Source organism: Passer domesticus, chromosome 21 (genome assembly GCF_036417665.1).
Source record: "Passer domesticus isolate bPasDom1 chromosome 21, bPasDom1.hap1, whole genome shotgun sequence".
NCBI lineage: Eukaryota > Metazoa > Chordata > Aves > Passeriformes > Passeridae > Passer > Passer domesticus.
Window position 1 is genome coordinate 2,150,558 of NC_087494.1, and position 27,835 is coordinate 2,178,392.

The 27,835-nt window shown below is 64.8% G+C and overlaps 2 protein-coding genes across 2 annotated transcripts; one reads left to right on the plus strand and one right to left on the minus strand.

Annotated features, from left to right (window-relative positions):
- Nucleotides 1-46: 46 nt before the first annotated feature.
- Nucleotides 47-16,104, minus strand: JAK3 (Janus kinase 3). The gene is given in 25 exon segments (XM_064396226.1): nt 47-873; nt 960-1,070; nt 1,884-2,001; nt 2,433-2,605; nt 2,931-3,055; nt 3,705-3,894; nt 4,717-4,856; nt 4,924-5,074; nt 5,981-6,132; nt 6,509-6,647; nt 7,328-7,455; nt 7,550-7,634; nt 7,716-7,850; nt 7,920-8,044; nt 8,968-9,085; nt 9,087-9,155; nt 9,355-9,466; nt 10,086-10,243; nt 10,317-10,442; nt 10,956-11,238; nt 12,145-12,290; nt 13,224-13,335; nt 13,421-13,544; nt 14,612-14,824; nt 15,500-16,104. Coding segments are annotated over 25 exon segments (3,876 nt in total). The 5' UTR covers nt 16,026-16,104; the 3' UTR covers nt 47-756.
- A 1,206-nt stretch (nt 16,105-17,310) lies between these two features.
- On the plus strand, nt 17,311-27,708 carry SLC5A5 (solute carrier family 5 member 5). Its single transcript, XM_064396229.1, is given in 15 exon segments — nt 17,311-18,059; nt 18,884-18,949; nt 19,484-19,535; nt 19,637-19,704; nt 20,174-20,254; nt 20,256-20,329; nt 20,827-20,967; nt 22,091-22,220; nt 22,968-23,056; nt 23,150-23,262; nt 24,412-24,482; nt 25,289-25,375; nt 26,285-26,481; nt 27,198-27,301; nt 27,419-27,708. Coding segments are annotated over 15 exon segments (1,908 nt in total). The 5' UTR covers nt 17,311-17,693; the 3' UTR covers nt 27,688-27,708.
- The last annotated feature ends 127 nt before the right edge of the window (nt 27,709-27,835 follow it).

Genomic DNA, 27,835 nt, shown 5'->3' on the forward strand with positions numbered 1-27,835 from the left:
CCCCCCGCCGGCTGCTGCCTCCTTCCTGCCACGGCGCCAATCCCATAAATCCCATATTCCCATAAATCCCATAAATCTTATAAATCCCATAAATCCCATATTCCCATAAATCACATATTCCCATATTTCCATATTCCCATAAATCCCATAATCCCATATTTCCATAAATCCCATATTCCCATAATTCCATAAATCCCATATTCCCATAATTCCATAAATCCCATATTCCCATAAATCCCATATTCCCATAAATCCCATATTCCCATAATTCCATAAATCCCATATTCCCATAAATCCCATATTCCCATAAATCCCATAAATCCCATAAATCCTGTATTCCCATATTTCCATAAATCCCATATTCCCATAATTCCATAAATCCCATATTCCCAAAATCTCATATTCCCATAAATCCCATAAATCCTATATTCCCATATTTCCATAAATCCCATATTTCCATAAATCCCATATTCCCATAATTCCATAAATCCCATATTCCCACATTCCCATAAATCCCATAAATCCTGTGTTCCCATATTTCCATAAATCCCGTATCTCCATAAATCCCATATTCCCATCCCAATTCTGCCATGGAGGGGGAGGGCAAGGAAAAAAGGGGGAAAAGCCGAAGGGATGGGAGGGGGGCTGTGATGTGGGAAAGGGGGGCTGGGGGCTGTGTCCCCCCTCAGTGCCCCCCCAAAGCACAGGGCAGCATCACCGCGGCTTGGGGGTCCCGGTGCCACTCTGGGGGGGGCGCTACCCCCGAGTTTTGCTCCGCCCATCCCGCAGAGCCTCGATTTTGGGGGACAGCTCCCCAAAAGTGGGTCTGGAGCCGGGGGCGAAGGCCCAGCAGCTCATCATCAGCGCGTACACCTGGGGGGGACAAGGGACACAGCGGGGACATCAGGGGAGGGTGGCACCGCGGGGACCCCCCGCCAGCCCCCGGGCAGCGGTGTCACCTCCGAGGGACAGCCGGCGGGGGCCGGGAGCCGCCGGTTGTCCTTGAGGAGCTCCAGCAGGTGGCAGATGATCTGCGGCGGCCTCGCGGTGCCCATCATCCGCAGGAATTCCTGCGGGCACGGGGACAGCCGTCAGCGCCGGGATACCCGGGAGAACCGGGACAGCCGGGAGCACCGGGACAGCCGGGAGAACCGGGACAGCCGGGAGAACCGGGACAGCCGTCAGCGCCGGGAGAGCCGGGAGAACCGGGACAGCCGGGAGCACCGGGACAGCCGGGAGCGCCGGGACAGCCGGGAGAACCGGGACAGCCGGGAGCACCGGGACAGCCGGGAGAACCGGGACAGCCGGGAGCACCGGGACAGCCGGGAGAACCGGGACAGCCGGGAACACTGGGACAGCTGGGAGCACCGGGACAGCCGGGAGCACCAGGACAGCCGGGAGAACCGGGACACCCGGGAGCACCGGGACAGCCGGGGGGAGAACCGGGACAGCCGGGAGAACCGGGACACCCGGGAGCACTGGGACAGCCAGGAGCACTGGGACAGCCAGGAGAACCGGGACACCCGGGAGCACTGGGACATCGGGGAGCACTGGGACATCCATGAGCTCCAGGACACCCAGGAACATTGGGATATTGGGGAGCACCGGGACACCCGGGAGTTCCAGGACATTCATGAGCTCCGGGACAGCCAGGAGCTCTGGGACACCTGAGATCTCTGGGACACCTGGGAGCACTGGGACATCCATGAGCTCCGGGATATCCATGAGCTCCGGGACACTCGGCAGCACCGGGATATTGGGGAGCATGGGGGACATTCATGAGCTCCAGGACACCCGTGAGCTCCGGGACACCCGGGACACCGCGAGGGCTGCGGGGGGCTGGTCCCAGAGGGAATGGCTCCTCCTTTCCAGGGAAACGTCACCTCCGAGGGGCTCTTGCTCTTGGAGCTGTAGGTGAAGAGCTCGTAGAGGAGCACCCCGAAGCTCCAGGTGTCGGAGGCGCAGGAGAAGATGTTGTCAGCCAGGGATTCCGGAGCGTACCTGCCCCGGGAAAAACGGGTTCTGAGCTCTGGGAAAAACCGGTTCTGAGCTCTGGGAAAAGGGGATCCTGAGCTCCAGGAGAAGGGGGTTCTGAGCTCTGGGAAAAATTAGTTCTGAGCCTGGGGAAAAGCGGGTTCTGAGCCTCGGGAAAAACGGGTTCTGATCTCTAGGAAAAGGGGATCCTGAGTCCCCGGAAAAGCGGGTTCTAAGCTCCAGGAAAAATGGGTTCTGAGCCCCAGGAAAAATGGGTTCTGAGCCCTGAGAAAAGGAGATCCTGAACCCCTGATCCTGAGTCCCCTGAAAAACGGGTTTTGAGCCCCTGGAAAAGGGGATCCTGAGCTCTGGGAAAAGCAGATTCTGAGTCCTGGGAAAAGCGGATCCTGAGCCCTGGATCCCCTGGAATTCCAGCCCTCCCCGTGTGCCCCCCTCACCAGAAAACGGGGCTCTGGCCGGGCTCCCGCACCACGTAGTAATCCTTGTCCTGCGGGAGCAGCTTGGCCAGCCCGAAGTCGCCGATCTTGACGTGGCTGTCGCTCTCCACCAGGATGTTCCTGCTGGCCAGGTCCCGGTGCACGCAGCGCTGCGCCCCCAGGTACTCCATGCCCTGCCGGGAGGCGGCTGCTGGCGGGGAGCGGGGACACGGCAGCGTCCCCAGGGCTGGGGAACCCCCGGGGAGGGTCCCTGGGGGCTCATCCCGGCTGGAGCACAGCCCCCGGGGTGAGGGTGGCACCGGGACGCAGCTGCTGGCAGGGACAGGATCCTGCAGCATCCCCAGGGCTGGACAGTGACCCTTGGGTGACCCGTGGCATTGCTCCGGCCAGGACGGAGCCGCTGGCAGGGACAGGACCCGGGGCTGGCCCACGACCCGCGGCTGACCCACGGCACGGCTCCAGCCCCATCCCGGGGCAGCAGCGCCCCCGTTTCCCCACCTTGCAGATCTGCCAGGCGTAGAGGAGCAGCGTCCTGTGCTCCAGGCGGGGCTGGTTCTTCTGCAGGAAATCCCGCAGGCAGCCGTTGGGCAGGAATTCCATCACCAGCCGCAGCCCGCGCATCCCTGCGGCCACATCCAGCACCGGGATGGCCGGAGCCGGGATCGGGGATCCCTGCCCCGTTCCCTGTCCCATTCCCAGCCCAATTCTTGCCCCATTCCTGCACCATTCCTGCCCCATTCCCAGCCCATTCCCAGCCCCATTCTTGCCCCATTCCCTCCCCATTCCCCATCCCATTCCCAGCCCATTCCTGCACCATTCCCAGCCCCATTCCTGCCCCATTCCCTGCCCCATTCCCAGCTCTATTCCCTGCCCTATTCCTCCCCCCATTCCCTGCCCCATTCCCTCTTCATTCCCAGCTCCATTCCCGCTCCATTCCTGCCCCATTCCCAGCCCCATTCCCAGCCCCATTCCTGCCCCATTCCCTGCCCATTCCCAGCCCCATTCCCTGCCCTATTCCTCCCCCCATTCCCTGCCCCATTCCCTCTTCATTCCCAGCTCCATTCCCTGCCCCATTCCTGCCCCATTCCCAGCCCTATTCCCAGCCCCATTCCTGCACCATTCCCAGCCCCATTCCCTGCCCCATTCCCAGCCCCATTCCCTGCCCCATTCCCAGCCCCCTTCCCAGCCCCATTCCTGCCCCATTCCCTGCCCATTTCCAGCCCCATTCCCTGCCCCATTCCTGCCCCATTCCCTGCCCCATTCCCAGCTCACCCCGGCTGTAGCAAACGCCCCGGTACCGGACGATGAAGTCGTGCTGCAGCGAGTGCAGGATTTGGATCTCCCGCTCGAAATCCCGAATTTCCTTGGCCGAATCCTGCTGCAGCTTCTTCACCGCCACCAGCTCGCCCGTGCTGTCACCCAGGGGGTCGTAGCGGCACAGCTCCACGCTCCCAAAATTCCCCTGGATGCAGGGAACTGGATGTTGGGGTGCCCCCCAATTCCCAGTGCCTCATCCCCCCAAAATCCCCCACACAGAGGGGAATTGTTTCTCAGCACAGCCAGGATCTCCCACACCCCAAATCCAGAAGGGAAGAGAGGCTGAGCTGAGTTTTGGGGTTCAGTTTTTCCTGGAATTGTTTCTCAGCACAGCCAGGATCTCCCACACCCCAAATCCGGGAAGGGAAGAGCAGCTGAGCTGAGTTGTGGGGTTCAGTTTTTCCTGGAATTGTTTCTCAGCACAGCCAGGATCTCCCACACCCCAAATCCAGGAAGGGAAGAGCGGCTGAGCTGAGTTTTGGGGTTCAGTTTTTCCTGGAATTGTTTCTCAGCACAGCCAGGATCTCCCACACCCCAAATCCAGGAAGAGAAGAGTGGCTGAGCTGAGTTTTGGGGTTCAGTATTTCCTGGAATTGTTTCTCAGCACAGCCAGGATTTCCCACACCCCACATCTGGAAAGGGATGGGAAGGGAAGAGTGGCTGAGTTTTGGGGTTCGGGGTCTCTCCTGGAATTGTTTCTCAGCACAGCCAGGATCTCCCACACCCCAAATCCAGGAAGGGAAGAGCGGCTGAGCTGAGTTTTGGGGTTCAGTTTTTCCTGGAATTGTTTCTCAGCACAGCCAGGATCTCCCACACCCCAAATCCAGAATGGAAGAGCGGCTGAGCTGAGTTTTGGGGTTCAGTTTTTCCTGGAATTGTTTCTCAGCACAGCCAGGATCTCCCACACCCCAAATCCAGAAGGCAAGAGTGGCTGTGCTGAGTTTTGGGGTCTCTCCTGTGCCCCCACCTTGCCCAGCAGCGAGATGTACTTGAGGTGCCGCTCCTGGAAGTGCTCGGGGTCCTGGCTCATGGCCAGGGACTCGCGTCCCCAGAAGCCGCCCCGGAGCGTCACATCCGCGGGGGACAGGTCCGAGAGCAGCTCGTAGTCTGCGGGAGGGGGCGGTGAGGCGGCGGCGGGGTCCCCGCGGCCCCCCCAGCCCGCTGCCGTGCCCACCGGAGGTGACGAGGCTGTTGAGGTCGCGGATGAGGGCGCGGAAGCAGGGCCGGCGCGGCGGCTCGTACTCCATGCACTGCGCCACCAGCGCCGCCAGCTCCGGCCAGCGCGGGGCCGGCAGCTGCTGGCGGCTCCGGTAGAATTCCAGCTTCTGGGAGAGGGGGGGAGAGGGGGGTCAGGGGGTGTGGGACCCCCCAAAGAGCCCCTGAACGGCTCCGAGATGGGGGAAGGTGCAGAGGGATGGGGCAGGAGAGATGGGATGGGATGGGATGGGATGGGATGGGATGGGATGGGATGGGATGGGATGGGATGGGATGGGATTTATGGGATTTATGGGATTTATGGGATTTATGGGATTTATGGGATGGGATTTGTGGGATGGGATTTGTGGGATGGGATTGATGGGATGGGATGGGATGGGATGAGATGGGATGGGATGGGATGGGATGAGATGGGATGGGATGGGATGGGATGGGATGGGATGGGATGGGATGGGATGGGATGGGATTTATGGGATTTATGGGATTTATGGGATTTATGGGATGGGATTTGTAGGATGGGATTTGTGGGATGGGATTGATGGGATGGGATGGGATGGGATGAGATGGGATGGGATGGGATGGGATGGGATGGGATGGGATGGGATGGGATGGGATGGGATGTATGGGATTTATGGGATTTATGGGATTTATGGGATTTATGGGATTTATGGGATTTATGGGATTTATGGGATGGGATTTGTGGGATGGGATTTGTGGGATGGGATCCATAGCAGGGAATGGGATGGGATTTATGGGATGGGATCTTTGGGTTGAGATTTATGGGATGGGATTTCTGGGGTGGGATGGGATAGGATTGGGCAGAGAAGAAGGGCTGGGATGTAGCAGGAAGGGACAGGAGGGCTGGGGAAGGAGGATTTGGATACAGTGGGATGGGGCAGGAGAGTTGGGATAGAAGGGGATGGGGCAGGAGGGTTGGGATAGAACAGGATGGGGCAGGAGGGTTGGGATAGAAGGGGATGGGGCAGGATCCAGTGGGGTGCTGGGATCAGCCTCACCTTCTGGGGCTCCAGCAGGCTCAGGGGCATGTTCCCCCCGCTGAAGATCTCCCAGAGGGTGGCTCCGAAGCCCCACTTGTCAGCTGGCAGTGCCAGGCTCCCAGGGTCACTAACACACTCGGGGGCCACCCACGGGATCCTCTCCACCAGCACTGAGGGGTGCCCAGCCCCCCTCAGCACCACTGTGGGGGGCCCGGCACCCCCAGGACCCCCCAGGACCCTCTGACTCACTGTCCCGGGCCAGGAGGGTGACGCTGACCCCGGGGTGGGTGAGTTTGGTGAAAGGGATTCAGAGCCCACAGCCAGGACCTGGCTTGGCACAGGACCCCAAACCCAGAACCAGGACCCCAAACCTAGAACCAGGACCCCAAACTCAGAACAAGGACCCAAACCCAGGACCCCAAACCCAGATCTGGGATCCAGAGCCCACAGCCAGGATTCCCCACGGAGGATGAGCACAGGACCCCACACCCAGAGGCAGAACCCCAAGGCCAGCACCCCAGGGACCCCCCAGGACCCCTGACTCACTGTCCCGGGCCAGGACGGTGACGCTGACCCCGGGGTCGTTGAGTTTGATGAAGGGGGGGCTCCCCCCAGCCATGTCCCCCTCCCGGGCCAGCAGAACCTTCTTAGCAGAGACGTTCCCGTGCGGGATCTTCTTGTCCTCCTGCATGGGGGGAAGAGGGGCCGGGACCCTCAGGGTGGTCCCACACACTGGGGTGGGCTGGGGGCTGTGGGGTGGTGATGGACTGGGGGCTGTGGATCCATGGGGTGTGGGGTGTGGGATGAGGAACCAGGACCCCGAACCCAGAACCAGGACCCCAAACCCAGACCTGGGATCCAGAGCCCTCAGCCAGGATTCCCCACGGAGGATGAGCACAGGACCCCAAACCCAGAACCAGGACTCCAGAATCAGGACCCCATACTTGGAACCAAGACCCCAAACCCAGAACCAGGACCCCAAACCCAGAACCAGGACTCCAGAATCAGGACCCCATACTTGGAACCAAGACCCCAAACCCAGAACCAGGACCCCAAACCCAGAACCAGGAACCTGAACCCAGAACCAGGACCCCAAACCCAGACATGGGATCCAGAGCCCACAGCCAGGATTCCCCATGGAGGATGAGCACAGGACCCCAAACCCAGAACCAGGACCCCAAACCCAGGACCCCAAACCCAGGACCCCAAACCCAGAACCAGGACCCCAAACCCAGAGCTGGGATCCAGAGCCCACAGCCAGGATTCCCCACGGAGGATGAGCACAGGACCCCACACCCAGAGGCAGAACCCCAAGGCCAGCACCCCAGGACCCCCGGGACCCCCTCCCCACCCCGGTGGGCTCACCAGGTAGTTGAGGGCGTAGGCCAGCTGCTTGGCCACCGTCAGCCTCCAGCCGGTGGTCACCGCGCCGCGGTGCTTGCGCAGGTACAGGTCCAGCGGCCCGTGCCGCACGTGCTCCTGCACCATCACACCTGGGGGCCGCCCGGGGGGGTCAGGGTGGTGCCCAGGCCGCGGCCAGGGGGTGCCCAGGTGGCACTGTGGCCCCCCGCCCCGCCAGGCACTCACTGTCCTTGCCGAGGCTGACGCCGTGCAGCAGCACCAGGTGCTTGTGGGACAGCTGGCTCATGGTGCTGGCGGCCTCCAGGAAGGACTATGACAGGGACAGATGGCTCAGGGCGGGCCTTAGGGACCCCCAGGTGACACCGCGGAGGTGGCAGCGCCGCCCCCTCACCTCCAGGCAGTTGCGGTGGCCGCTGTCCATGACCTTGAGCACCACCGGGGTCTGGCGGGGCCCGTCCTCCTCGTCCTGCTCCCGTTTGACGCCCTTGTAGATCTGCGTGAAGGAGCCCTGGCCCAGGCTCTCGCCCTGGGGGACACGGGGACATTGCCGGGGGTGCCTGTCCCCCCGTGCCCCCCCCCCGGCCCCGCTCCGTACCCGTGTCAGGCTCTGGGGGTCGATCTTGTGGAACATCATCTGGTGCAGGCTGCGGCGCCGCGCCACGGGGGGGGACCCGGGGGGACAGGGCACCCCGCTGCGAACGATCAGCAGGTTGGACTTCTCTGGGGGCAGAGAGGGCCTGAGGGGGGGCTTGGCCAGGGGACCCCCAGCTGGTGACCTCACACAGCCACCCTGTGACGTCACAGCCCGCCCTGTGACATCACAGCCACCCTGTGACATCACAGCCCGCCCTGTGACATCACAGCCACTCTGTGACATCACAGCCTCTCTGTGACATCACAGTAGCTCTGTGACATCACAGCCACCCTGTGACATCACAGCCCACTCTGTGACATCACATCTGCACTGTGACGTCATAGCTGTTTGGTGATGTCACAGCTCACTCTGTGACATCACAGCCACTCTGTGACATCACAGTAGCTCTGTGACATCACAGCCACCCTGTGACGTCACAGCCCGCTCTGTGACATCACAGCCACTCTGTGACGTCACAGTCTCTCTGTGACATCACAGCCTCTCTGTGACATCACAGTAGCTCTGTGACATCACAGCCACCCTGTGACATCACAGCCCGCCCTGTGACATCACAGCCACTCTGTGACATCATAGCTGTTTGGTGATGTCACAGCTCACTCTGTGATGTCACAGCTCACTCTGTGACATCACATCCACTCTGTGACATCACAGCCACTCTGTGACATCACAGCTCACTCTGTGACATCACAGCCACTCTATGACATCACAGCAGCTCTGTGACATCACATCCACTCTGTGACATCACAGCCACTCTGTGACATCACATCCACTCTGTGACATCACAGCCTGCTCTGTGACATCACATCCGCTCTGTGACATCACAGCCACTCTGTGACATCACAGCACACTCTGTGACTTCACAGCTCGCTCTGTGACATCACATCCACTCTGTGACATCACAGCCTCTCTGTGACATCACAGCTCACTCTGTGACATCACAGCCTCTCTGTGACCTCACAGCGCGCTCTGCCATGCCCCGCGGTGTCACCTTTGGGCCGGGGGGGACAGGCCAGCTCCAGGCGCATGGGTGCCCCCTCCGCCTGCAGCCCGCGGTGCCCGTAGGTGCCCAGCAGCTCCCGCAGGCTGCCGAACCTCCGCGCCACCCCCCGAGAGCCACCAGTGCCCGTCCTCGTCCCGGCGGATCCGGCACCGCTTGTAATCCCGGCCGGAGCGGGTCTGGGGGGGCAAGCACCGGGGTCAGCACCGGGGAGACCCCCGGGACCCCCCCAAACCCCTCCTGCCGCAAAGGGACACCGCGGGTGGCACCGTCCTCGTGTCACCATCCTCATGTCACCGCCCCACCGGTGCCAGGGCCGTGCCGCCCTCCCGTGCCGCGGCCGTGGCCCCCCCAAGCCCCCCTGCCCGGGGGTCTCACCTGCACGCACACGGTCAGCAGGTAACTGTCGAAGTCCTGGGGGCTGCGGCGCAGCAGGAACAGCCCCGGGGCCCCCCCGGCCGCCTCCAGCCTGCTCACCGCGAACTCGGCGCTGCCAAGGGCAGGGATGGCCGTGGTGGCCCTTGGGGACATCGCGGGCACCCCCCTGTGCCCTCCCCCTGTGCCCCACCCCCGTGCCCACCCTAGGGGAATGTGCCCCTTGTTGATGGAGTGACAAAAGTGTCCTTGGTCTCCTCAAAAAGGAAAAAAGCCCAGAAGTTTCTCTCCTCATGGACCTTGGGGACTTCACCTCAAACTTAGGGATGGCCAACTGGGCAGGAGCCAAAAAGTCCCGCCTGACAATTTACTAGAAAAGGAAGAGAACAAAGAAACTAACGGCCTTTGTGAGGTGTTTTACACAAGAACCTCTGGCACCTGGCTCTTTTTTTTCACTGTAAAGAGCTTTGTTATTTTGCCTTTTATTAAAACCTTTTTGTTTCTAACACGGCCACAGAAGCCATCCTGCTGATTTTATACCTTCTGAGGTAGCTCAGCTGCCTTAGGTGTGAAATAAATCTCCAAGAGCTCATGAGACCTGCCTTGAGGAGAAGACCCCTATTTCACACCCCCCCAAACCCCACAGATCCCCGTGTGGAGCCACCCGGGCCGGGGGTGGCTCTGTCCCCGCCGTCCCCTCGGGCTCGGGGTGCCCAGGGGGGCTCGGTACCCACCTGATGGGCCCGTGGCACTGGTTCTCCAGGTCCTCCAGCAGCCGCGGAGGTGCCACCTCCCTGCAGAAGTAGTGCTGGGCATCCGCCGTCAGCCGGTAGTACCCATCCAGCAGAGCCACGAAGGACCGGGCCTCCCGCAGCGTGGCGAACTCCACCTCCTGTGCCAGCCTCCGTGTCACCCCCTTGTCCCCCGCAGCCCGCCCGGGGCTCCCCGAGCCTTCCCCAGCTCACCAGGACCCGGTTGTCCGCCTTGGTGACGGTGACCAGCCGGTTCTCCACGGCGCCACCGTCGCGACTCGGCGCCTGCTTGATGCTGATGTCGGCGATGTCGGGGAAGTCGCAGAAGTGCTGGCTGCTCTGCGAGGTGACAACGAGGGTGACAGCCCCGTCCCCAACTCCCCGCAGTGCACCCAGCCAGGGTGACAACTGGGGTGACAACCTCATCCCCGGCTCTTCACAGAGCACCCAGCCAGGGTGACAACCCTGTCCCCAACTCCTCACGGCACACCCAGCCAGGGTGACAGCCCCGTCCCCAACTCCTCACGGCACACCCAGCCGGGGTGACAACCCTGTCCCCAACTCCTCACTGCGCACCCAGCCGGGGTGACAACCCTGTCCCCAACTCCTCACTGCGCACCCAGCCAGGGTGACAACCCTGTCCCCAACTCCTCACTGCGCACCCAGCCAGGGTGACAGCCCCGTCCCCAACTCCTCACAGAGTACCCAGCCAGGGTGACAACCCTGTCCCCAGCTCCTCACTGCGCACCCAGCCAGGGTGACAGCCCCGTCCCCAACTCCTCACGGCACACCCAGCCGGGGTGACAACCCCTGTCCCCAACTCCTCACGGCACACCCAGTCACCCGCAGCACCTCGGAGCCGCCGCAGCTCCAGGCCACGCCGCCGTCACCGGACACGTGGATGGTGACGGGCGCCGCGGATCCGGGCGAGCGCACGTGGAAAATCTCCTCGCTGCGGTGGCGCTGGAGCCGCTCCAGGTCCAGCAGGTACTTGAGCTTCAGGTGGGGCCCGTCCGCCTGGCAGCCCCCCAGGCGCCGCAGCGATTTGCCGAAGCGGCGCCGGAGGCGCTTGCGGGTGACGAAGTTGTGCTGCTGGATCTGCGAGCGCAGCGGCGCCGGCAGGCACGACTTGTAGCTGAGGGGACAGGAGTGTCACCGGGGGTGTCACACTGTCCCCATGGGATTCAGGTTGTCCCCAGGGGTGCCACACATGGGATTCAGGATGTCACACTGTCCCCGTGGGTGTTGGGGTGTCCCTGTGGGATTCAGACTGTCCCCGGTCATGCTGGGCTGCCCCTGGGTGTGTCACATTGTCCCCATGGGTTTCAGGCTGTCCCCAGTGGTGTTGGGGTGTCCCCAGGGGTGTCACACTGTCCCCAGGGGTGCGACACTGTCCCCATGGGTTTCAGGCTGTCCCCAGCCATGCCGTGCTGTCCCCAGGGGTGTCACCCTGTCCCCATGGGTGTCACACTGTCCCCATGGGTGTCACACTGTCCCCATGGGTTTCAGGCTGTCCCCAGCCATGCCGGGCTGTCCCTAGGGGTGTCACCCTGTCCCCATGGGTTTCAGGCTGTCCCCAGCCATGCCGGGCTGTCCCTAGGGGTGTCACACTGTCCTGTGGGTGTCACCCTGTCCCCATGGGTTTCAGGCTGTCCCCATGGGTGTCACACTGTCCCCATGGGTTTCAGGCTGTCCCCAGCCATGCCGGGCTGTCCCCAGGGGTGTCACCCTGTCCCCATGGGTTTCAGGCTGTCCCCAGCCATGCCGGGCTGTCCCCATGGGTGTCACACTGTCCCCATGGGTTTCAGGCTGTCCCCATGGGTGTCACACTGTCCCCAGGGGTGTCACACTGTCCCCATGGGTTTCAGGCTGTCCCCAGGGGTGTCACACTGTCCCCAGGGGTGTCACACTGTCCCCATGGGTGTCACACTGTCCCCATGGGTTTCAGGCTGTCCCCAGCCATGCCGGGCTGTCCCCAGGGGTGTCACACTGTCCTGTGGGTGTCACGCTGCCCCGCGGGTGCCGCTGTGCCCGCTCTCACCTGACGTGGCTGCAGACCTGCGCGGGGCTCTGCCGCTGCTCCCTGGCGATGCGCAGCATGTCCAGCACGGCCAGGCTCAGGCACTGCTCCTGCGTGGGCAGGCTCAGCCCCACGGCCACGCGGCCCCCGATGAAATCACTGCGGGACTGGAAGGGCACGAGGCTCGGGGAGGCTCTGTCACCTCCTGAGACCCCCCAGACACCCCCGTGTCCCCCTTGTGTCCCAGAGCCACCAGGAGTCACATCCTGCCCAGGCTCTGCTTCCCCATCACCGGGGTGTGTCCCCTTCAGGGGATGGAGGAAGAGGAGGAGGAAGAGGAGGAGGAAGAGGAAGAACAGGAAGAGGAAGAAGAAGAAGAAGAAGAAGAAGAAGAAGAAGAAGAAGAAGAAGAAGAAGAAGAAGAAGAAGAAGAAGAGGAAGAAGAAGAGGAAGAAGAAGAGGAAGAAGAAGAAGAAGAGGAAGAAGAAGAAGAAGAAGAAGAAGAAGAAGAAGAAGAAGAAGAAGAGGAAGAAGAAGAAGAAGAAGAAGAAGAAGAAGAAGAAGAAGAGGAAGAAGAAGAAGAAGAAGAAGAAGAAGAAGAAGAAGAAGAAGAAGAGGAAGAAGAAGAAGCGGAAGAGGAAGAGGAAGAGGAAGAAGAAGAAGAAGAGGAAGAAGAAGAAGAAGAAGAAGAAGAAGAAGAAGAAGAAGAAGCGGAAGAGGAAGAGGAAGAGGAAGAAGAAGAAGAAGAGGAAGAAGAAGAAGAAGAAGAAGAAGAAGAAGAAGAAGAAGAAGAAGAAGAAGAAGCGGAAGAAGAAGAAGAAGAAGAAGAAGAAGAAGAAGAAGAAGAAGAAGAAGAAGAAGAAGAAGAAGAAGAAGAAGAAGAAGAAGAAGAAGAAGAAGAAGAAGAAGAAGCGGAAGAAGAAGAGAGGGGTCAGAGCACCCCAAAAACACCCCCAGCATCCATCATCCCGGTCTCCACAGGCAACAAAGAGAGCCCGGGGATAATGATGATGATGATGATGATGATGATGATGATGATGATGATGATGATGATGATGATGATGACAATGAGGAGGAGGAGGCAGGCTGGCAGTGCTCACCTGGGCGAACAGGTAATCAATGACGGGGTAATCCAGGACGGGGCTGGCTTGGCCGTTCAGCAGCTGGAAGCGGTGGGACTGTCCCAGTCCGCACCAGTTGGGGAAGAAAAACCTGCTGGGGACAGAGGAGGGGTCTCAGCGCTGCGTCCCCCGAGAGCACGACCCCAGGAGCTGCCAGGGACCGGGGGGAGCTGCACCTGAGCCTGTACACCACGACCTGGCTGCAGGACTCGTCCACGGTGAACACGTGGTTGGGGGGGAACCAGCAGCTCAGGTCCTCCGTGGCCAGGGCGAAGAGCGGGTGGCACACGGGCAGCACGCCTGGGCACCGACAGGGGCTGGCACCCGAGCCCGTGGCCAGGGCCTCAGCTCGGGGCTGAGACCCCACAGCCACGGCCAGGATCCCCAGTGGAGGGTGTGCTCGGGACCCTGAACCCATCCGCGGGATCCTGAGCTCACGACTGGACACCAAGTGCACAGCCAGGACACAAACCCCACAGCCAGGACACAAACCCCACAGCCAGGACACAAACCCCACAGCCAGGACACAAACCCCACAGCCAGGACACAAACCCCACTGCTGGGGATCCTGAGTCCACAGCCAGAATTCCCTGCTGAGGATGAGCACAGGACCCCATTCCCACACCCAGGACCCCATCCCCAGCCCAAGGACCCCATCTGCACCCCCAGGACCCCATTCCCACATCCAGGACCCCATCCCTACCCCCAGGACCCTCTACCCACCCCCAGGACCCCATACCCACACCCAGGACCCCATTCTCTTATCCAGGACCTCATTCTCTTATCCAGAACCCCATCCCCACCCCCAGGACCTCATACCCACACCCAGGACCCCATCCCCACAACCAGGACCCCGTGCCCACACCCAGGACCCCCTACCCACCCCCAGGACCCCATACCCACACCCAGGACCCCATTCCCACATCCAAGACCCCATTCTCTTATCCAGGACCCCATTCTCTTATCCAGGACCCCATCCCCACCCCCAGGACCTCATACCCACACCCAGGACCCCATCCCCACCCCCAGAACCCCCTACCCACCCCCAGGACCCCACACCCACACCCAGGATCCCCTACCCACCCCCAGGACCCCATTCTCTTATCCAGGACCCCATCCCCACCCCCAGGACCCTCTACCCACCCCCAGGACCCCACACCCAGGACCCCATTCCCACCCCCAGGACCCCGTGCCCACCCCCAGGACCCCCTACCCACCCCCAGGACCCTCTACCCACCCCCAGGACCCCACACCCACCCCCAGGACCCCGTGCCCACCCGCAGGACCCCGTCCCCACAAACCGAACCCCGCACCCATCTGCCCCCTGTCCCCGGCGGGTGCCCTTGCCGCGGGTGCCCGGCGCTCACCGCAGGCCTTGGCAGCGCGCACGCAGAGCTCCTCGGCCGTGTACTCGCCGAAGGTGAAGCTGAGCGTGCCCGCGGCGCTGCCCGGGGCCCGCGGCGGGGCGGGGGCCCGGTGGTACAGCAGCACCTGCAGGGTGCCGCTCTCGGCCGACGAGAGGCTGCAGGAGCGGCCCCCGATCAGCGGCGTCTTCTCGCCCAGCGGGGCCATGGCGGGCGCTGCAAGGAAAGGGAGGATGGGAGTGAGCCCCTGGTCCCACCCTCATCATCCTCGCCGCGGTCGAACCGCGCAGCAGCGCCCGCAGGGCTGCCATGGGCCCCTGCTGGGAAGGAGGGAGGGGAAACTGAGGCACGCGGTTGGATATCCCCCCCCTCTCCCAGCCTGTCCAACGCTCCCGGCTGCTCCTCCTCTGCCTCGGCGCTCCCGGTGTGAGCAGGGGGGGACCCAGCTCCATCCCAGCTCCATCCCGTTTCCATCCCAGTTCCATCCCGTTTCCATCCCCGGCTCCATCCCAGCCCCATTCCCAGTTCCATCCCCGGCTCCATCCCAGTTCCATCTCAGCCCCATTCCGGTCCCACCCCGGTTCCATCCCGACTCCATCCCAGTTCCATCCCTGGCTCCACCCCAGTTCCATCCCAGCTCCATCCCAGTTCCATCCCAGCCCCATCCCGGTCCCATCCCGGTTCCATCCCCGACTCCCTCCCAGTTCCATCTCAGTTCCATCCCGTTTCCACCCCCGGCTCCATCCCAGTTCCATCCCCGGCTCCACCCCAGTTCCATCCCAGTTCCATCCCGTTTCCATCCCCGGCTCCATCCCAGCCCCATCCCGGTCCCATCCCGGTCCCATCCCGGTCCCATCCCGGCCTGGCCGCCCCCCGCAGCCCCCCCGGTACCTCTGCGGGCCTGGGGAGGGGTCCCGGGGGGGCTGCGCTGCCAGGTCGGGGCTCTGGGGCTGCGTAGGTGGCTGCGAGCGAAGGAGAGATAAAAAACCCCCGAGTGACTTCCTTCCTGCCCGAGGCCTCCTGGGCGGGCGGCTTCCTGCCAGGGGAGGGGGACAGCGTGCGACACCCCGGGGCACAGCCAGGGGGTGTCCGGAGGGTGAAGGGCTGGAACCTGGGCACCCCCGGGCACCCCTCTGGGCACCCCTGGGAACCCTCTGGGCACCCCTGGTAACCCTCTGGGCACCCCCGGGGACAGTCTGGGCACCCCCGGGGACACTCTGGACACCCCCGGGGACACTCTGGACACCCCTGAGTATCCTCTGGGACCCCCGGGCACCCGTCTGGGCACTCCAGAGATCCTCTGGGCACTCCAGGGACACTCCGGGGACCCTCGGGGACCCTCCGGTGCTGGCGCCGTGGGTACCACAGGCACGGGGGATGCTCTGCCCGGGCGCTGCCAGCCCCCCCTGCCCCCCATTGCTGCCACCCGCAGTGCCCTTCCTGGCCCCGGTCCTGTCCCCGGTGCCACCGCGGGGCTGGGCGTGTGCCAGCCCCGGGCCCGTGCGGTGTCGCACGTCCCCGCCCGGCGGATGTGGCCCAAAGTCGCTGTTTTTTCCCCTGGAGCTGCTCCAAGCCCGCTCGGCGAGGAGGCGGCGGGGAGGGGACGGGGTCCTGCCCTGCCCTGTCCCCGCCCGGGGACACGTGGTGGGGACAATGCCACCACCAGGGCTGGAGGCGGGGACAGGGACCCTCGTCTGCCCCGCGGGGACAACTCAGAGGGGGCGGTGGCCCCGTGGTGACAGCTGCGAGGGGACAATGCCTCCGTGGTGACATCTCGGAGGGGACGGGACCTTCGTGGTGACATCTGGGAGGGGACAATGACTCCGTGGTGACATCTCGGAGGGGACGGTGCCTTCATGCTGATGGGCTGGAGGGGACAGTGACCTCGTGGTGATGGCCTGGAGAGGACAGTGCCACCACGGTGATGGCCTGGAGGGGACAGTGACCTCGTGGTGATAGCCTGTAGGAGACAGTGCCACCACGGTGATGGCCTGGAGGGGACAGTGACCTCGTGGTGATGGCCTGTAGGAGACAGTGACCTTGCACTGACACCTCAGAGGGGAAAGTTCCTCCATGGCCACACTTCGGAGGGGACTCTTCCCCCTTGGTGACCCCTCAGAGGGGACGGTGACACATCAGAGGCCACGCTGTCCCCACAGCAGCTCTGTCCCCACCTCAGGGCTCTTCCCCTGCCCCAACCCCGACCTCACCCGCGGGGTTTGGGACAAGAGCCTGGAAATCCCCAAACCTGTCCGGACCCGGGCGGGACGCGGTGGCGTTGGTGGCAGGGAATGAGGAAGCGGTGCCAGCCCCACGCCCGGTGCCACGTATCCCTCCAGGAGCCACCGTCCTGCCCCTGCTCAGCGCCGGGGCCCGGAGCTCCGTCCGGCAGGGAAGGGGTTATTTATTTATTTACGGCCGCCCGCGGCTCCATCCTCCCCGCCGCGGCTCCCTCCCCGCCGGCCTGAAGGTGCCGGAGCACCGAGGCCCCCGACGGCTCCGGGGACGCGGCAGGGACCCCTCCCCGGGGAGCAGCCCCCGCCCGGCTCCCCGGGCTCGGCGCAGCCGGTCCGTCCCGCTCGGCCGGCAAACAAGCTGCTCCTGCTGGGGTAAAGGTTTCTTTCGGCTTTGTTGTTTTTTCCCCTCGGCTGGAGATAAATTTGGCTCCGCCGGAGGCTCTGCCCCTCCTTGTTTGTGCTGCTTTGGGGAGGGGTCTCTCCCTCTCTCCCTCTCTCCCTCCCGTGTCCCTTTGGGTGCCGACGCTTCCCTGGAGCCGGTGACCGGGGAGGGATCGGGGCAATTTCCCCTGCAAATTCTGGCTGTTCCGGCTCGGACTCTGCCCCTTGGCGCCCCTTGGCACAGCCCCGTGCTGGGAAGGGCACAGAGGGCACGGGGTGCGGCCCAAAATCCCGCTGCCCTCTCCCGCTGCCCGCTCCGCCCGCCCGTTCCAAGGAATTCCAAGGAATTCTCTCTCCCTCCAGTCCCCCCCCTCGGATGCGCCGCTGCCGCCGAGCCCCGGCCTAACCCCGCTGCGAATCCCACCCTCAGCCGCCCCTTTTGGGGTCCCCCCACCCTAAGCGACACCATGGCAGCTCGGCAGGGACCCCAGGACGTGCGGGAGCTCACCTTCAGCCCCTGGGACTACGGAGTCTTCGCGCTGATGCTGCTGATCTCCACGGGCATCGGGCTCTTCCACGGGCTGGCCAAGGGCGGCCAGAAAACCTCGGAGGATTTTTTCACGGGCGGCCGGAGGATGTCGGCGCTGCCCGTGGGTTTGTCGCTGTCCGCCAGCTTCATGTCGGCCATCCAGGTGCTGGGGGTGCCGGCCGAGGCGTTCCGCTACGGAGCCAAATTCCTCTGGATGTGCCTGGCGCAGCTCCTCAACAGCGCGCTCACCGCGCAGCTCTTCCTGCCCGTCTTCTACCGCCTGGGGCTCACCAGCACCTACGAGGTGGGCACGGCGGGGGACACCCGGGGACACCCCGGGACACCGCCGGGACACCGCGGGGACACCGCGGGGACACGGCTGGGAGGGGTCCCGCGGGGTGAGGGGGCACGCAGAGACCCCCAAAACACCAAAGGAGGGGGTGAGAGGGGCTGGAGGGACCCCCCAGCACCCGGGGCAGGGGGTGAGAAGTGTCGGGAGGAATGCCGAGACCCCCAAAGTGAGAAGGGCTGGGAGGGACCCCCCAGCACCCGGGGCAGGGGGTGAGAAGTGTCGGGGGGATGCCGAGACCCCCAAAGTGAGAAGGGCTGGGAGGGACCCCCCAGCACCCCGGGGCAGGGGGTGAGAAGGGTCCGCATCCCATGGGGTTATGGGGGGGAGGGACACAGAGACCCCCCCCCCAGAACAGCAAGGGAGGCGGTGAGAGGGGCTGGAGGGACCCCCCAGCACAAGGAGCAGGGGGTGAAGAGGGTCGGGGGGACGCAGAGATCCCCCAGAATCCCAAGGCAGGGGGAGCGGGGTCCCTGCACGGGGCTGCAAGGGGACACCGGACCCCCCCCCCCCCCCAAAACCCCCGGGCAGGAGGAGCGGGGTGTGCACCCCGCGGGTTTGGGGGGGACATAGAGACCCCCCCTCCCCCCCCAGAACAGCAAGGGAGGAGGCGAGAGGGGCTGGGAGGGACCCCCCAGCACCCGGGGCAGGGGGGTGAGAAGGGTCCGCACCCCATGGGGTTGGGGTGGGGGGACACAGAGACCCCCCCAAACGCCAAGCCGGGGGTTCTGGGGGTGCCTGGAGCCCCGCTCAGGGCTCTGTCCTTGTCCTTGTCGCAGTACCTGGAGCGGCGCTTCAGCCGGGGCGTGCGGCTCTGCGGGACCGTGCAGTACCTGCTGGCCACGGTGCGTGCGCGGGGACAGCGCGGGGACAGCGCGGGGACAGCGCGGGGACAGCGCGGGGCAGGCAGGGCTCTGCCCCGAGCCCCCGGGGAAGCGGCCCCGGCCCCGTGCTCGTGTTTGGGCTGGCTCGGAGCGAGCGCGGCGCGGCGGGAGCGCTGTTTGCAGAGAAAACCGAGCGGAGACCCCCGCCGTGGCACCGGCGAGGAGACCCTGAGACCCCTCGGGACCCTGAGCCCCCCCCCCCCCCTTGGGGATTCTGAGCCCCTCTGGGGACCCTGAGACCCCTCTTGGGACCCTGAGCCCCCCCCCCCCTTGGGGATTCTGAGCCCCTCTGGGGACCCTGAGACCCCTCTTGGGACCCTGAGCCTCCCTTGGGGCGCTGAGTCCCCCTCGGGATCCTGTGACCCCCCGGGTCCCCGAGCCCCCCCCCCCGGGAGCCTGAGCCCCCCTCTCTGGATTCTGGGCCCTCCCCGTGTCCCTGAGCCCCCCCCGGGTCCCCGAGCCCCCCCCGTGTCCCTGAGCCCCCCGTTCCCGCAGATGCTCTACACCGGGATCGTCATCTACGCCCCCGCCCTGATCCTGAACCAAGGTGAGCGGTGGCACGGGGGGGTCTCCCCGTCCCTGTGTCCCCCCCCAGGTGACAATTCCTCCCCTCAGCACCGTCCCGTGTCACTGTCACTTCTCCCCCAGTGACCGGGCTGGACATTTGGGCGTCGCTGCTGTCCACGGGGGTCATCTGCACCTTCTACACCACCATCGTGAGCCGGGGGGCTGGGGGGGTCCCGGGGGGCCTGGAGGGTGTCCCGAGTGTCCCGGGGGGTCCCGGGGGGTACTGAGGGGTCCTGGGCTGTCCAGGGTGGTCCCGGGAGTTGCCCCGGGCTGTCGTGGGAGTGTCCCGAGGTGTCCCGGGGGGCATCCCGGAGGCTCCCGAGGGTGTCCCGAGTGTACCGGGGGTGTCCCGGGGATCCCTGGTTGTCCTGGGGGCGTCCCCGGGGTACCCCGGGGCTGTGCAAGGGGGTCCCGAGGTGTCCCTGGCTGTCACGGGGATGTTCAGGCGGGGGTCCCGGGGTGTTCTGGGGGTGTCCTGAGGTGTCCAGGGGGGTCCCGGGTGTCCCTGGCTGTCCCGGGGGCGGTCCCGGTGGTCCCGGGGTGTGTCCCCGGGGCTGTCCCGGCGCTCGGGGGTCCCGGGCTCGGGGGTCCCGGCGCTCAGGGCTGGCCGTGCCGCAGGGCGGGATGAAGGCTGTCATCTGGACCGACGTGTTCCAGGTGCTGGTGATGCTCTCGGGGTTCGTGGCCATCGCCGCGCGGGGGGGCGCTGCTGGCCGGGGGTCCCGCCGAGGTGCTGAGCATCGCCAGCAACGGCTCCAGGCTCAACTTCGCCGAGTGGGTACCCCCAAAACCCCGCGGGACCCCCTGACCCTGCCCGGGGATCTGTGGGGTCACTGCGTCCCCAAAATCCCGCGGGACCCCCTGACCCTGCCCCGGCTGTTGTGGGGGTGTCACTGTGTCCCCCGAACCCTGTGGGACCCCTTTCCCTGAGATCTGTGGGGTCACTGTGCCCCCCCCGAACCCCACCGGACCCCCCTGCCCCCGCCCCGGGATCTCTGGGGTCACTCCTAGCCCCCCTCTCACCCCCCTGCCCGGGTTTTGGGGTCACCCCCAGCCCCTCCCGGGATCTGTGGGGTCAGCCCCAGCCCTTCACCCCCCCACCCCACGATCTCTGGGGTCACTTCCAGCCCCTCATCCCCCTGCCCGGGTTTTGGGGTCACCCCCAGCCCCTCCCCGGACCTCTGCGCTCACCCCCAGCCCCTCCCCGGATCTCTGGGGTCACCCCCAGCCCCCCGGGACCCCCGCCATGCCGTGCCCCGGGCCGTGCCCAGTTTCAGCCCGGACCCGCGGAGCCGGTACACGGTGTGGACGTTCGTGCTGGGCGGGACGCTGCTCTGGCTCTCCATGTACGGCGTCAACCAGGCGCAGGTGCAGCGCTACGTGGCCTGCCGGAGCGAGAGGGAGGCCAAGATGTGAGTGCGGACCCCCTCGGGGTCACCGGGACCCCCGGGAACCCTCCGGACCCTCTCGGGATCCCCGGGAACTCTCCGGGTCCCCTTGGCATCCCCGGGAACCCTCTGGATCCCCTCGGGGCTCCCCGGGAGCTTTCCAGACCCCTTTGGCATCCTGGGAACCGTCCAGACCCCCTCGGGATCCCGGGAACCCTCCGGACCCTCTCGGGATCCCCGGGAACCCTCCGGGTCCCGCGCTGGGGGTCGCAGAGGGGAGGGGAAGCTCTTGTGGGGGGTTGAGCCCTGCAAGGACCTGGCACAGCCCCTGCCAGGACCCTGCACCCCTTAAAGGACCCTGAATTCCCCTGACACCCCTGCCAGGACCTGGCAGTGCTCCAGTTGCCCTGGCAGGACCCTGACCCCGTGCCTCCCGTGTCCCCCTTTCCCCCCATGCCCCCCGTGTCCCCTGTGCCCCCTGTGTCCCCCATGTCCCCGTCCACCCCGTGCCCCTCGTTCCCTCCGTGCCTTCCTTCTTCCTCTTGTCCCCCCCGTGTCCCCCGGTGCCCCCCGTGCTCCCCTTCCCTCCCATGACCTCGGTGTCCCCCTGCCCCCCCGTGCCCCATTCTCCCCCCCGTGTCCCTGTTCCCTCCTGTGTCCCCGGTCCCCCCCGTGTCCCCAATGCCCCCCATGTCCCCGTGTCCCCGTTTCCCCCCCACGTCCCCGGTGTCCCCCCGTGTCCCCTGGTGTCCCCATGTCCCCGTTCCCCACCGTGTCCCCATTCCCCCCCATGTCCCCATGCCCCCGGTGTCCCCGTGTCCCCGTTTCCCTCGTGTCCTCTTGTCCCCCGTGTCCCCCATATCCCCGTGTCCCTGTTCCCCCCCGGTGTCCCCCTGTGTCCCCATGTCCCCGTGTCCCCATTTCCCCCCCGTGTCCCCCATGTCCCCGTGTCTCCGGTGTCCCTGTTCCCCCCCATGTCCCCGGTGTCCCACCATGTCCCCATTCCCCTCCATGTCCCCGTGTCCCCGTTTTCCCCCCCGTGTCCCCCATGTCCCCATTCCCCCCCCATGTCCCCATATCCCCGTGCCCCTGTTCCTCCCCGTGTCCCCCGGTGTCCCCCTGTGTCCCCATGTCCCCGTGTCCCCAGGGCGCTGCTGGTGAACCAGCTGGGTCTGTTCTGCATCGTGGCCAGCGCCGTGTCCTGCGGGCTGGTCATGTTCGCGCTCTACGGCCGCTGTGACCCGCTGCTGGCCGGAGCCATCGCCGCCCCCGACCAGGTACAGCCCCCCCGGACCCCCCGGCCTCACCGCGGCCTTTGGGGTCCCCCGGGATCCCGACCCCAGCAGGGCACCCCGAAGTGTGGGGTCACAGGGGGTTTTGGGCTCCCCCGGGGTCCTGCCCTTTCCAGCACCTCTCAGGAGCTCCCAGGGGGGGTTTTGGGGTCCCCCGGGGTCCTGCCCCTTCCAGGACCCCTCAAGCAGTGGGGCCTGAGAGGGTTTGGGGTCTCACAGGGATCCTGCCCCTCTTCAGCGCCCCCTGAGGCAGTGGGGTGGGGTTTGGGGGGCTCCCAGGGGTTTTTGGGGTCCCCCAGGGGTCCATCACCCCCTGAGGCAGTGCGGTGGGGTTTGGGGGGTTCCCAGGGGGTTTTGGGGTCCCCCAGGGGTCCAGCACCCCCTGAGGCAGTGGGGTGGGGTTTGGGGGGGCTCCCAGGGGTTTTTGGGGTGCCCATAGGGTCCAGCACCCCCTGAGGCAGTGGGGTGGGGTTTGGGGGGCTCCCAGGGGTTTTTGGGGTCCCCCAGGGGTCCATCATCCCCCGAGGCAGTGGAGTGGGGTTTGGGGGATTCCCAGGGGGTTTTGGGGTCCCCCAGGGGTCCAGCACCCCCTGAGGCAGTGGGGTGGGGTTTGGGGGGGCTCCCAGGGGTTTTTGGGGTGCCCATAGGGTCCAGCACCCCCTGAGGCAGTGGGGTGGGGTTTGGGGGGCTCCCAGGGATTTTTGGGGTGCCCCCTCAGCCCTGTACCCTCAGTACATGCCCTACCTGGTCCTGGACATCTTCGGGAGCACGCCGGGCGTGCCGGGGCTGTTCCTGGCCTGCGCCTACAGCGGCACGCTCAGGTGAGGAGGGGTCCCGGCCTGGGTGGGGACACGGGCGGGGGGTGCCACCCCCCCGGTGTCCCCAGGGGGCTGACGGGGCCACCTCGCGCCCAGCACGGCCTCCACGTCCATCAACGCCATGGCTGCTGTCGCCGTGGAGGACCTGGTGCGGCCGCGGCTGCCGGCGCTGTCCCCCAGGAGGCTGACGCTCATCTCCAAGGGGCTCTGTGAGTGCCACCGGCCCGGGGACAGCGCCTGGGGACACGGCTGGGTCACCCCGCGGGGCCACCGCGCCTGGGGGACATGGGTGGGTCACCTCCATGGGCATGGGTCACCCTGCAGGGTCACCCCACGGGGACACGGATGGGTCACCCCCGCCTGGGCCGTGCCAGGCTGTGCCATGCCATTGCACCCTGGGGATCCCATCTCAGTCGCATCCCATCAATCCCAACCCAATCCCATAAATCCCATCCATCCCATCCCATCAATCCCATCCATCCCATCCCATCCATCCCATCCATCCCATTCATCCCATCCCATCAATCCCATCCATCCCATCCCATCCATCCCATCCCATCAATCCCATCCCACCAATCACACCAATCCCATCCATCCCATCCTATAAACCCTATAAATCCCATCCTATCCCATCCCATCAATCCCAACCCAATCCCACCAATCCCATCAATCCCATCCCATCCATCCCATCACACCAATCCCATCAATCCCATCCATCCCATCCCATCCATCCACCCATCCCATTAATCCCATCCCATCAATCCCACAAATCCCATCCCTCCCATCCATCCCATCAATCCCGTCCCATCCGTCCCATGCATCCCATCCATCCCATCCCACCAATCCCATCAATCGCATCAATCCCATCCCATAAATCCTATAAATCCCATCCTATCCCATCTCATAAATCCCATCCCATCCCATCAATCCCATAAATCCCATAAAACCCATCCTATCCCATCCCATCCCATCCCATCCCATTATCCCATCCCATCCCATCCCATCCCATCCCATCCCATCCCATCCCATCCCATCAATCCCATCCCATCCCATCCCATCCCATCCCATCCCATCCCATCCCATCCCATCCCATCCCATCCCATCCCATCCCATCCCATTATCCCATCCCATTATCCCATCCCATCCCATCCCATCCCACCCCATCCCATCCCATCCCATCCCATCCCATCCCATCCCATCCCATCCCATCCCACCCCATCCCATCCCATCCCATCCCATCCCATCCCATTATCCCATCCCATTATCCCATCCCATCCCATCCCATCCCATCCCATCCCATCCCATCCCATCCCATCCCATCCCATTATCCCATCCCACCCCATCCCATATTCCCACAGCTCTCACCTTCGGCACCTCCTGCATCACCGTGGCCGCTCTGTCCTCGCTGCTGGGGGGGGGTGTCCTGCAGGTGAGAGCCCCCCCAGACCCCAAATCCCCTCCCTCGGCTTCTGCCATCCCAAAAAAAACCCAAAACCCCCCCAAAAAACCACTCCCGGACCCCCCCCAAACCCCCCACACTCTGTGCCCACCTGAGCAGGGACACCGTGGGGACACAGCGGGGACACGGCCACGCTCTGGTGGCACCTAAAGAGCCCTTGAAGGGGGGGGTTGGGGCAGTGCCAGCACCCCCTGGAGCTCTCCCAGACCCCAAAAAACCCCACAGCCCAAAAAAAACCCCCCAAACTGCCCCCCCCCCCCCGCGTTGTCTGTGCCCACCCAAGCGGGGACACATCAGGGACACAGCGGGGACACGGCCACGCTCTGGTGGCACCCAGAGAGCTCTTGAAGAGGGGGGGTTGGGGCAGTGCCAGCACCCCCTGGAGCTCTCCCAGACCCCAAAAAACCCCACAGCCCAAAAAAAAAAACCCAACTTCCCCCCCGAGCTGTCTGTGCCCACCCAAGCAGGGACACAGCGGGGACACGGCCACGCTCTGGTGGCACCCAGAGAGCCCTCGAGCAGGGGGTGTTGGGGCAGTGCCAGCACCCCCTGGAGCTCTCCCAGACCCCAAAAAACCCCAAAATCCCCAAAACACCCCCAACCCCCCCCGCTATCCGTGCCCACCCAAGCGGGGACACAGTGGGGACACCGTGGGGACACGGCCACGCTCTGGTGGCACCCGGAGACCCCTCGAGCAGGGGGTGTTGGGGCAGTGCCAGCACCCCCCGCAGCTCTCCCAGACCCCAAAAAAACCCCAAAAAGCCCCCACCCCGCAGGGCTCCTTCACGGTGATGGGGGTGATCAGCGGGCCCCTGCTGGGCGCCTTCGTGCTCGGGATGTTCCTGCCCCGCTGCGGCACCGCCGTGAGTGCGGGATTGGGGCTTGGGGTTGGGGTTTGGGGGTTTGGGGGTTTGGGTTTGGGAGTTTGGGGTTTGGGTTTGGGGTTTGGGAGTTTGGGTTTGGGTTTTGGGGTTTTGGGGTTTGGGGGTTTGGGGTTTGGGTTTGGGGTTTGGGAGTTTGGGTTTGGGGTTTGGGAGTTTGGGAGTTTGGGTTTGGGAGTTTTAGGGTTTGGGAGTTTGGGATTTAGGGGTTTGGGAGTTTGGGGATTGGGGATTTGGGGGTTTGGGGATTGGGGATTGGGGTTTGGGGATTTGGGAGTTTGGGGCTGGGGGTTTGGGGGTTTTGGGTTTGGGGGTTTGGGGGTTTTGGGTTTGGGGGTTTGGGGATTTGGGAGTTTGGGGTTTGGTTTGGGAGTTTGGGCTTGGGGGTTTTGGGGTTTGGGAGTTTGGGTTTGGAAGTTTTGGGGTTTGGGAATTTGGGGTTTGGGTTTGGGGTTTGGGGGTTTGGGGTTTGGGAGTTTGGGGTTTGGGTTTGGGGTTTGGGGGTTTGGGGTCAGGGTTTGCATTTTGGGGTTTGGGGTTTGGGGGGTTTGAGGTGTTTGGGGAATTGGGGGTTTGGGGGATTTTGGGGAGGGGGATTTTGGGGAATGGAGGATTTTGAGGTGGGGGGGTTCTGCCACTCAGCACAGCCGTGGGGACATTTGGGGTTTGGGGGGGTCTCTGCAGCCCCCCGGCCCCTGCTGACCTCCCTGTCCCCTCCCTGTCCCCATCCCTGTCCCTGTCCCTGTCCCCATCCCTGTCCCTGTCCCATCCCTGTCCCTGTCCCTGTCCCTGTCCCTGTCCCATCCCTGTCCCTGTCCCATCCCTGTCCCATCCCTGTCCCCTCCCCATCCCTGTCCCTGTCCCTGTCCCTGTGTCCCCGTCCTGCCGCAGGGGGTGCTGGCTGGCCTGGCCGTGGGCCTGGCTCTGTCCCTGTGGGTGGCCGTGGGTGCCACCCTGTACCCGCCCAGCGCGGCCACCATGGGGGTGCTGCCCACCTGGGGGACGCAGTGCCCGCCCCGCAATGTCACCAACGCCACCAGCGCCACCCGCGGCCCCGCCCTGCCCGCGCCACCCCCGGAGCCGCTGCGGTGAGCGGGGCTGGGGACGGCACGGGCGTGTCCCCAGGGCTGGCACCTCCCTGTCCCCAGGGCTGGCACCTCCCTGTCCCTGTCCCCAGGGCTGGCACCTCCCTGTCGCTGTCCCCAGGGCTGGCACCTCCCTGTCGCTGTCCCCCGGGCTGACACCTCCCTGTCCCTGTCCCCAGGGCTGGCACCTCCCTGTCGCTGTCCCCAGGGCTGGCACCTCCCTGTCCCCTGGGGTGGCACCTCCCTGTCCCCCGGGCTGGCACCTCCCTGTCGCTGTCCCCTGGGGTGGCACACCTCTATCCCTGTCCCCTGGGGTGGCATGTCCTTGTCCCCTGGGTGGCACGACCCTGTCCCTGTCCCTGTCCCTGGCCCTGTCCCCATCCCCGTCCCCTGCGGTGCCATGTCCCTGTCCCTGCTGGCTGTGATGTCACACCGCTGTCCCCATTCCCTGTGACGTCACGCCCCTGTCCCTGCTGGCTGTGATGTCACGTCACCGCCCCTGCGTGTTGTGACATCGCAGCAGTGTCCCTGTCCCTTACGGTGTCACGCTGCTTCCCTTGTCCCTTGTGACGTCACAGCCCTGTCCCTGCTCCCTGTGACATCACGCCCCTGTCCCTGCTGGATGTGACGTCACAGCCCTGTTCCCTGTGACGTCACCGGGTGTCCCCATGCCCTGTGACGTCACCATGCCGGTGACACCCCGCTGTCCCCTGCCACAGCCCGGCCATCCTGGGTGACTTCTACTCCATGTCCTACCTGTACTACGGCGCCTTGGGGACCCTGGGGACCGTGGGGACAGGGGCCCTGCTCAGCCTGCTGCCAGGTGAGGGGGGATGGCCCTGTCACCCGCCGTGTCACCCCCCCGTGTCACCCTGTCCCTGTCCCCCTTGTCTGTGACCTCGCTCCTGTCACTCCCTGTCACCGTGTCCCCTCCCGGCAGGGCCAGCCCGGCAGAGCCGCTGTCCCCAGGGCGTGCTGTGGTGGGACATCGTCAGGGCCACGCCCTCGGGTGTCCCCAAGGGTGACAGCACCCCCGGGGACCAGGACCAGGACCAGGACCAGGACAAGGACCAGGACCAGGACAAGGACAAGGACAAGGACAAGGACAAGGCCGCGGTGACCCAGGCGCTGCTGGAGAGGCCGGACAGGGAGGGGACACCCCCGAGTGACCCCCCCAGGGGTGGCACTGTCACCGAGAGCGACGTGTAGGGGACAGCGGGGTGGTGGGGACACGGGGGCAGCAGTGTGGGGACACGGTGCCGGCCCCAATAAAGGAGCTGCTGGTCCTGGACAGAGCCTGGCCTTGGGGGGACAGGGAGGGTACACGGGAGAGGAAAGGGAGGGGACATGGAGGGGA